The following is an 11,011-nucleotide window of genomic DNA, read 5'->3' as shown; positions in this document are numbered from 1 at the left end:
CCATTTGCCTACTGTGGAAAATACTTTATTTGGTGGCAATGTTGAAATATCCAGTAGGGATCATAGCTACTTACTGCAGTAGAATCAAGGAATCCTGTTTCCCCCTTCAAAACCAATGGAAAAGTTGCTACTTACCCTAGGTATTCTTTCTTTGTAAGGACAATGACAATGCATTCTCTTTCAGGGTAGTTCAGATATTTCTCCATCAGCAAAGTGGTTTAATCCTCCACTTTAACTGCTCAGGTGAGAGGGTCCTTTTGCATCTCAAAGAAACCTTGGTGGCAATATTTTTCACAAATAAGTAACACACTGACTCTGCTGTTAATATTGTTTTAAACTAGTCTTTGGGAAGAGAGAGAGCAAGGCATTTCTAACAGTAAAAATTAATGTTTATTTATCAAAATCTCCACTTAAAATCATGTACTCAAAGCTGAAGTGCTGTATGTTTTAAAATTTTAGATTATAGAGAGAATATTTTCCATTCATGAAGTTACCTTTAGTAGATTTTTAAAGTCCAACTTCCACAGGATCAGACTTTCCTCCTTGGAAATGTTCTTGAACCAGTAATTTTACAAGTCTCATAGTTGAAAATTTTCTGTTGAGTAATTATTCTGTTATCACAATGACTTTTTATCCTATATAGATGTTGTCATAATTCTTTATTGGCCTTATTGAAAAAAGATATATATATAATTGCTTGTATTTAATATAAACACATTTGTGTGTGCTTGTGTGTGAAAATTAGGCAAACAATGGAACCCTCTTGAACCATTCACATTAAAATGCAGTTAAATAGGAACATGTATGAATACATAAACATATATGTTAATATGAGAACTATCAGAGATTCACTGAAGCACAACTGAGTCAACATCTAATATCTCATTTTTTTCCCTAAATTTTTTGAATCTTCTTAAGAAAATATCTTAAAAGTAGGAAGTACTCAGACTCAATATTTTACCAGTGACTTTCAGAGAGGCTGAGGCTGAAACAGGGTTTATGAAGAAGCCAAGTGTTATGATTTTCTTTAAGCAGCAGCTAAAGTTACATGGATAAATATACTATTAGTGTTTGTGTTATTGCTTACTATTGATTACGTCTCTTCATTATACTCCTGAGAATCATGTACTTAAACAATAGAAATAACAGCAATAGCATCTGTTTACCAATAGGCAGATCAATCCTGGAGCACAAGACTTTAAATATGCATGAGACAAAAAAATGACTGACTGGGTTATTAGTATTCCAATAAAATGTCCACAGCTAAAAGCAGGAGAAATGCACACATTTTAATAAGTTTTGAAAGGCCAATTTGGCTGATATCAATGTACATTTGAAGGCTATTGTGAGTTCCTTTTTTTTTTTCTGTGCTTGTTTCATTTTTCTGTATAAAGAAAAAGTAAACCAGCATGTAGTTAAGAGGAGTAGTGGGTATTGACATTCAGACAATTTGTGTGTTCTTACAAATGTGTTTGATTACAACTGCTTCAAAAGTAAAGTATCCCAGATTTTCAAAAGTTTATTTTAACTTTGAAGACTAGACAAGGTCATACTGATTTTACAACATCCTACATGATTTAAGTATAATGATTTAAGTATATATACAAAGAAAAAAAACCAACATTAGAGTATTACACAGCTTGAAAGTTTGCAAAGGTTATTTGTGTCTTTGTTATTTCTGTACTTACTGACACATCAGATGCCAGCAGTGAATATTATATTTCATAATTTGTTGACTAGTACCCTAAGTCTTCAAAATTCACATAAACCCTTACGAAGCCATTCAGAAAGAGAAAGTCAACCCTAAAATTAGAATTAGTGATTATGATAAATGCTTTTAATAAGACATAGATAAACTGGATATGTTTAAAATTGTAATTTCATAGATTATAAAATTAGCATATTATAGTTACTTAATATGGTGAAGGCTAGGTGATTCTTCTGTGCCTTGTTCTTATGAGATTTTCCTTGTTTTACTGTGAATTTTGCTTCACTTTGTCACTGATACAAATGACACAAAAGCTACATACTATTTCACAATAATTATTAACATTTCCACATGTGGGAATCCCTTTGTTGTCATTAATTTGGGGCATCATGGGATAAAGAGATATCCCACAATATGTCATGTTGGTGAAAAACATCATATAGAGCAGAGAGAAAATGCACAAGCAACAGAAAGCCGTTTGTATGTATTTCTAAAAGGTAACAAAATTTTAACAAACTCCCTTTGAAAATTTTTTTTAAAAAAACTACCAGTAAAATAAAATTTAAAACAAATATCATAAGAAGCCATGAATAATTTTGAGAAAGTAAATCATTACAAAAAATTACTCATAATTTTAAGAACTCTGAAAAGAATCAAGAATTGTGCATAACCTGCAAGAGAAAATGGCTAGAAATTTGGTGGACAGTAAATCTTTAAAGAAATAAGGGCCATTGGCTACATAGTGAGTGTGTGTATAGCTTGGGACGTAAGCAATTATTTGTAACATGACCTTAAAATTTAGCAAATTAAAAATACTTAAATTCCTAATTTAAAGTTATCTTAAAAAGATGATATTAATGGCATGGCAATTTTGTTTTTGAAAGAAAGGAAGATGCTAAAAACTGATCACCATTTCAGATGCTTCAAATGAACAATTTTATAATAAGAGCCTGAAGTAGAAAGCATGTGGGCATAGGACAAATAAGTGGCCAGCCAGTCCTAATTTTGCTCTTATTAAAAATGCCATTATGATTGATTGACTTTCTCTTTAAATTCACTATGATTGAAGACCACGCCATATATACATCATCAAGAAATGCTGTTAACACATGGACAGACAAGACAGTAACATTCTAGTGGCTTCTGTTATGCAGCACAAATAATAAAAAGAACTTAGCAGTGTTGCACAGGACGTCAATGTTTTGTACACATACCATACTTTCTTTTTCAGGACACAATTTAAAACCCCAGTAATTCTGTGTCTAAGCCTTATAAAACAAATACTTATAAAGCTTATAAATTAGATGTTGAGGACTTTCATGGAGGCAGTGTGAGCCTTAATTTGAGAGAATGGCAATGAAACCTCATTATCAATAACAAATCATTATGATAATTGCTTATTATTTTTTCAGGACCTTTGAAGCAAAATAGATAGAAATCAATTTTCACCCTGACAATGGTTTTTGTCATTAGTCATTAGTAAACACTTCTTTTCTCACAAATGTCTATGCACTGTGCTTTCCTGAGAAACCACCACTAATTTCAAACCTCAATAAAATTCTAGTTTCACAGGAAGTGCAGAGATGAACAAAGAAATGATGAATATGCTTGGCCAAGTTATGCAGCACTATGTCAATATTTGCTAAAAAAAAGTAGACAAATAATTTTTCTATTATTTTAAAGTAAAGATAAGGCTATGGAAATACCATCAAAACAAAGATTTAAATTTTGTCTTAAAGAAACATAATGTGATTTTGTTGTTAATTTTGCAAAATGGTAGTATTGAGGTCTTTATAAAGGAAAGATTTGGAGATTACATAGTTATAGCTTCCTTCAAAAACAAGAGAATTGCAGATTCAATCTACTGATACTAAATATGCTCAATCTACTGATAATCATGTTTCATATATATGTGTATATATATGTGCGTGTGTATATATACACACACACAATATATATGTGTATATATATGTGCGTGTGTATATATACACACACACAAACATGATACTTCTTTTAGGCAAGTAATAGGACAAAAGTCAATTGGGAAAAGTATGGACTTATTCAGGCAATATATAAAATAGCACTAAGAGAAAGATCACATAATCTCTGATAGAAGTAAGATGAGAATTATAATTTCAGTTAGTACTGCGTGTTACAGATTCTTCTTCAAATTTTGGTTATAAACTCTGACAGTGTTTGTCAGGCACAGGGAAATAATTAGGATAATATAGATTCATTACAGAAGGGAAAAGAAACTTATTGCTAACATTGCAGTATTCTTTTTATAAGAATAAGTTGAGTATTGATTATGAAAGCTCTAACAACTCTTGCTTTTATTTGATAACTGAGATTTTTTTACCCTTGCTATCAAGAGTGCTACTTTCTTTGCCTAATATATTTCAACCAGTATGAAGAAGTCAGAAAACAATGCGCAAAGTAATTCACAGCTAATGTGATGTTGCTTAAGAAATTTAAATGATAAAAATCAAATTAAACCTTTGAAAAGGCAGGCTTAGACCTCCTTAAGAAGACAGTTAATGGCCTACCGTAATTTGATCACTTTTTCATGAAAAATTCCATTCAGTTTCCGATAGACTTTGCAGAGTTCATTCCGTGGAGATACTTTTAGGGAAATAGAGAGGAGGGTTGTGGGCTGTGGGATCTCCTCACTCCTCCTCTGTGCAGCCCAGCAGCTCAGACCGCAGCGTGATCCTCCCATACCAGGACCAAGGAAGGATCCTTATGTGCCGTGCATAGATGGGAGGGTCGATGACGTTTTTTCTGTGGGTATCATTGTCAAAATTGCCCTGGAAAACCTAGTAAAGATGAACAGACTATCAATCATATGGCCTTTTTTTGGGGAATTATTTTTATTATTTTCTTGTTTGGATCATTTTTCTCATACGTGAGATCTGATAACTAATCATGTTATATTTTTCGAGACATAATGCAGCTTCTTTTTAATGATCATTTTTAAATTGACTAGCCAATGAATGTTTAAAGACTTAAATAAGTTGAAAATGTATTTCAACTGTCTGAGGCAGGAATACATAGATCATTTTTATGGTTTTATTTTAAAAGGTCAGGTTTTTTTTTTTTAATGCAACAGATATTTATTTTTTGCTTCTGTCACAGGCTGCTGTTGGTTAGCTTGCTGAAGGTTGTCTCTTCTAAGGAGTGATTCAGAGATCCAGGCTGTTGCAAATTACCACCATTATCTGAAAAACGTGGCATCCACATTCACAAGGGGCAACGAGAGAGAAAGCTGTTAGATTACACAGGATGTTTGAAAAAAACAGGTATGGAAGCAGCTTAAATCATTTCTGGATACATCTCATTGACCTTAACTAATTATATGATCTCAGCCTAACTGCAAAGGAGGCTGGGAAATGGAGAGGAGCATAATGGTCTCTATCACAATGTCTTTGGCTTACTTCTCACATAGAGAACAAAATTAACCCATTATCAAGAGAGACAGCCACAATCAATGCTAGTAACTACTTTTTTCTTGCCTTGTCTATTAATTCCTGGATCCATACAATACTCAAATCCTGGATCCATACAATACTCTTGTGACCATTGTGACCTATAATATTCTGACATGTTGGCATCCCATGACTTCATACTTCTTTTGTTTCAATGCTTTTTTGAGGTGTTTATGTGCATTTTTCTCCCAAGAGGCTTTGAGAAGTGCTTGCTTTAGAAAAAAATAAAACAAAATCGGCAGTTGGCACAGTGTGGAGTAGTGGCGCGTGGTCTGAATGACTGAGTTTTTCATATGTGCTTACTTTTGCTGTGAGCGCTTGGACTGCACCTAGACCCAGACTAAAAGGTACACCATCTCCCCTCCTTCAAAGAATCATCATCCAAGGACCTACCAGAGACCACCAGAAAACATGGGGAGAAGCTATCAGCATACATTTGACAAAAATTGAAGTTAATAAGGATGGAGACAAGATGGCAGAGTAGAAGGATGTGAGCTCACCTCTTCTTATGAAAACACCAAAATCACAGCTAACCAAACAACAACTGACAAAAAACCTGCTGGAACCTACCAAAATGGATATTCTACATCCAAAGACAAAGAAGAAGCCACAATGTGAGGAGGAGCCTATGAGAATCTGGAATTCCACAGGACTGGGAGAAACAGAAACTCCACTCTTGGAGGATGCACACAAGGTCTCGTGCACACAAGGACTCAGGGGAGAAAGGAGTGACCTCCAAAGAGACTGGGCCAGACCTACCTGCTAGTATTGGAGAGTCTCCTGTGGAGGCAGAGGGCGACTGTGGCTCACTGCCAGGACAAAGACACTGGCAGTGGCAGCTCTAATGAGTACTCATTGTGCGAGCCCTCCTGGAGGCTGCCATTTCCTCCTCACACCTAGCCTTACCCAACAGCCTGTAGGCTCCAGTGCTGGGTCTCCTCAGGCCAAACAACCACCAGGGTGGAAACACAGCTCCACCCATCAGCAGACAGTTTGCTTAAAGTCTTCCTGAGCACAGCCCTGCCCACCCACCAGTGGTCAGGATCCAGTCCCTCACACCAGGAAGCCTGCACAAGCCTCTTAGTCAGCCTCATCGACCAGGGAGCAGAAGCAATAAGAATTACAACCTTGCAGGCTGCAGAATGGAAAATGCAATCAAAGAAAATTAGACAAAATGAGATGGCAGAGGGCTATGTCCCAGATGAAGGAACAAGATAAAACCCCAGAAGAACAACTAAGTGAAGTGCAGATAGGCAATCTACCCAAAAACGAATTCAGAGAAATGATAGTAAAGATGATCCAAGATCTTGGAAAAAGAATGGAGGTACAGATAAAAAAGATGCAAGAAATGTTTAACAAAGACCTAGAAACAAACAGAGATGAATAATAGAATAACTGCAAACAGAGATGAATAATAGAATAACTGAAATGAAGAATATACTAGAAGGAATCAATAGCAGAATAACTGAAGCAGAAGAATGGCTAAGTGAGCTGATAGACAGAATGGTGGAAATCACTGCTGCAGAACAGAATAAAGAAAAAAGAATGGAAAGAAATGAAACAGCCTGAGAGACCTCTGGGACAACATAAACACACCAACAATCACATTATAAGGGTCCCAGAAGGAGAAGAGAGAGAGAAAGGACCTGAGAAAATATTTGAAGAGATAATAGCTGAAAAATTCCCTGACATGGGAAAGGAAATAGTCACCCAAGTCCAGGAAGCACAGAGAGTCCCAGGCAGGCTACACCTAAGGAGGAACACACCAAGACACATAGTAATCAAATTGACAAAAATTAAAGACAAAGAAAAAAATAATGAAAGCAACAAGGGAAAAGCAACAGATAACACAAGAGAATTCTCATAAGGTAATCAGCTGATCTCTCAGCAAAAACTCTACAAGCTAGAAGGGAGTGGCACTATATATATAAAGTGAGGAAAGGGAAGAACCTACAACCAAGAATACTCTAACCAGCAGGGCTCTCATTCAGGTTCAACAGAGAAGTCAAAAGCTTTACAGACAAGCAAAGCTAAGATTTTTTAGCACCACTAGACCAGCTTTGCAACAAATGCTAAAGGAACTTCTCTAGGTGGAAAAGAAAAGGCCACAACTACAAATGAGAAAATTATAAATGGAAAAGCTCAGAGGTAAAGGCAAACATACAGTAGAAGTAGGAAATCATCCACACACAAATATGATATCAAAGCCAGCAATCATGAGGAGAGTACAAATGCAGGATACTGGAAATGTACTTTAAATTAAAAGACCAGCAACTTAAAACAATCTTGTTTGTTTATATACAGACTGCCTTTACCAAAACCTCATGGTCACTGCAAACTGAAAATAGGTACACACACACAAAAGAAAAATGAATCTAAACATAACACTAAAGTCAGTCATCAGATGACAAAGGAAGAGAACAAGCGAGGAAGGGAAGAAAAAAGACCTCCAAAAAGAAATCTATAACAATTGACCAAATGGCAGTAAGAACATACATATCAATAATTACCTTAAGCATAAACAGATCAAATGCTCCAACTGAAAGACATAGACTGGCTGAATGGATACAAAAGCAAGACCCATATATATGCTGTCTAAAAGAGACCCACTTCAGATCTAGGGACACATACAGACTGACAGGAGATGGAAAAAGGTATTCCATGCAAATGGCAATCAAACGAAAGATGGAGCAGCAATACTCGTATCAGACAAAATAGACTTTAAAATAAAGACTGTTACAAGCGACAAAGAAGGACACTACATAATGATCAAGGAATCAATCCAAGAAGAAGATATCAATCCAAGATATAATAATTGTAAATACATGTGCCCCAAACATAGGAGCACCTCAATATATAAGGCAAATGGTAAAATCTATAAAAGGAGGTTTAACACCCCACTTTCATCAATGGACAGATCATCCAGATAGATAGAAAATCAATAAGGAAACAGAAGCCTTAAGTGACACATTAGAACAGATAGACTTAATTATAGGACATTCCATCTGAAAGCAGAATACACTTTCTTCTCAAATGTACATGGAACATTCTCCAGGACAGATCACATACTGAGAAACAAAGCGTTGGTAAATTTAAGATAATTGAAATCATATCAAGCATCTTTTCCAACTACAAAGCTATGAGATTAGAAATCAATTACAGGAAAAAAACACGAACACCTGGAGGTTAAATTTGGTAAAGTTACAGGATACAAAATTAATACACAGAAATCGGTTGTATTTCTGTACACTAACAATGAAAGATCAGAAACAAGAATTAAGGAAATCATACCATTTACTACTGCTTCAAAAAGAATAAAATACCTAGGAGTAAACCTACCTAAGGAGGCAAGAGACCTGTATTCCAAAAAGAATAAGATGCTGATGAAAGAAACAGAAGATGACAGAAACAGATGGAAAGATATACCATGTTCTAGGATTGGAAGAATCAATATTGTGAATATGACTACACTACCCAAGGCAATCTATAGATTCACTGCAATCCCTATCAAATTCCTAATGGTATTTTTCACAGAACTAGAACAAAAAATTTAAAAATATGTATGGAAACATAAAAGACGCTGAATAGGCAAAGCAATTTTGAGAAAGAAAAACAGCTGGAGGAATGAGGCTCCCTAACTTCAGACTATACTACAAAGGTACAGTCATCAAAGCAATATGGTACTGGCATAAAAAACAGAAATATAGATCAATGGAATAGAATAGAAAGCCCAGAAATAAACCCATGCACCTACGGTCAATTAATCTACGACAAAGTAGGCAAGAATATACAGTGCAGTGGAGAAAAGACAGTCTCTTCAATAAATGGTGCTGGGATAAATGGACAGCTACGAGTAAAAAAGTGAAATTAGAACATTCTTTAACACCATGCATAAAAATAAACTCAAAATGGATTAAGGACCTAAATGTAAGACTGGATACTATAGTACTCTTAGGGGAGAACCTAGGCAGAACACTGACATAAATCACAGCAGTGTCTTTTTCAATCCATCTCCTAGCATAATGAAAATAAAAACAAAAATAAACAACTGGGACCTAATTCATCTTAAAAGCTTTTGCACAGCAAAGGAAACCATAAACAGAATGAAAATACAACCCATGGAATGGGAAAAAATATTTGCAAATGCTGTGACAGAAAAGGGATTAATCTCCAAAATTTACAAAGAGCTCATGTAGCTCGATGTCAAAAAAACAATCGGAAGATGGTGGAAGAGTAAGATGCAGAGATCACCTTCCTCCCCACAGATACATCAGAAATACATCTACATGTGGAACAACTCCTACAGAACACCTACTGAACGCTGGCAGAAGACCTCAAGACCTCAGACCTCCCAAAAGGCAAGAAAGTCCCCACGTACCTGGGTAGGGCAAAAGAAAAAAAGAATAAACAGAGACAAAAGAATCGGGATGGAACCTGCACCAGTGGGAGGGAGCTGTGAAGGAGGAAAGGTTTCCACACACAAGGAAGCCCCTTCGCAGGCAGAGACTGCGTGTGGTGGAGGGGGGAAGCTTCAGAGCTGAGGAGGAGAGCACAGCAACAAGGGTGCGGAGGGCAAAGCGGAGAGATTCCTGCACAGAGGATCAGTGCTGACCAGCACTCACCAGCCCGAGAGGCTTGTCTGCTCACCCGCCAGGGCGGGCGTGAGTGGGACAGCAGGGAGAGGCATGGCAGCGTGAACACAGCCTGCAGGGGGTTAGTGCACCGTGGCTAGCCGGGAGGGAGTCCAGGGAAAAGTGTAGACCTGCCGAAGAGGCAAGAGACTTTTTCTTACCTCTTTTGTTTCCTGGTGCGCAAGGAGAGGGGATTAAGAGTGCTACTTAAAGGAGCTCCAGAGACGGGCGCGAGCCGTGGCTAAAAGCATGGACCCCAGAGATGGGCATGAGATGCTAAGGCTGCTACTGCCACCACCAAGAAGCCTATGTGCCAGCACAGGTCACTCTCCACACCTCCCTTCTGGGAAGCCTGTGCAGCCCGCCACTGCCAGGGTCCCGGAATCTAGGGACAACTTCCCAGAGAGAACGCACGGCATGCCTCAGGCTGATGCAATGTCCCACTGGCCTCTGCCACTGCAGGCTTGCCCTGCATCGTGCCCCTCCCTACCCCAGGCCTGAGTGAGCCAGAGCCCCCGAATCAGCAGCTCCTTTAACCCCGTCCTGTCTGAGCGAAGAACAGACACCCTCCAGTGACCTACATACGAAGGTAGGGCCAAATCCAAAGCTGAGCCCTGGGAGCTGTGCAAACAAAGAAGGGAAAGGGAAATCTCTCCCAGCAGCCTCAGGAGCAGCGGATTAAATCTGCACAATCAACTTGATGTACCCTGCATCTGTGGAATACCTGAATAGATAACGAATCATCCCAAATTGAGGAGGTGGACTTTGAGAGCAAGATTTATTATATTTTCCCCTTTTCCTCTTTTTGTGAGTGTGTATGTGTATGCTTTTCTGTGAGATTCTGTCTGTATAGCTTTGCTTTCACCATTTGTCCCAGGGTTCTATCCATCCTTTTTTTTTTCTTAATAATTATTTTTTATTTTAATAACTTTATTTTATTTTATGTTATTTATTTTCTTTTCTTTTATCCTCTATTTCTTTCTACTTTTTCTCCCTTTTATTCTGTGCCATGTGGATGAAGCTCTTGGTGATGCAGCCAGGAGTCAGTGCTGTGCCTCTGAGGTGGGAGAGCCAACTTCAGGACACTGGTCCACAAGAGACCTCCCAGCTCCACGTAATATCAAATGGTGAAAATCTCCCAGAGATCTCCATCTCAACACCAACACCCAGCTTCACTCAACGACCAG

General features: G+C 37.5%; 1 protein-coding gene across 2 annotated transcripts in view; it reads right to left on the bottom strand.

Moving 5' to 3' along the window:
• Positions 1–4,374: 4,374 nt before the first annotated feature.
• Positions 4,375–11,011, bottom strand: part of EDIL3 (EGF like repeats and discoidin domains 3) — a 431,167-nt gene continuing 424,530 nt past the window's right edge. For both annotated transcript variants that reach the window (XM_032627364.1, XM_032627365.1), the window contains one exon: positions 4,375–4,524. In XM_032627364.1, the coding sequence (XP_032483255.1) occupies positions 4,375–4,524 (150 nt within the window). The remainder of the gene's footprint in view (positions 4,525–11,011) is intronic.

The sequence above is a fragment of the Phocoena sinus genome, chromosome 3 (genome assembly GCF_008692025.1).
Source record: "Phocoena sinus isolate mPhoSin1 chromosome 3, mPhoSin1.pri, whole genome shotgun sequence".
In the NCBI taxonomy this organism is placed as follows: Eukaryota; Metazoa; Chordata; class Mammalia; order Artiodactyla; family Phocoenidae; genus Phocoena; species Phocoena sinus.
The sequence above is the reverse complement of the archived record's forward strand: the minus strand, read 5'-3'. Positions and strand labels throughout refer to the sequence as shown.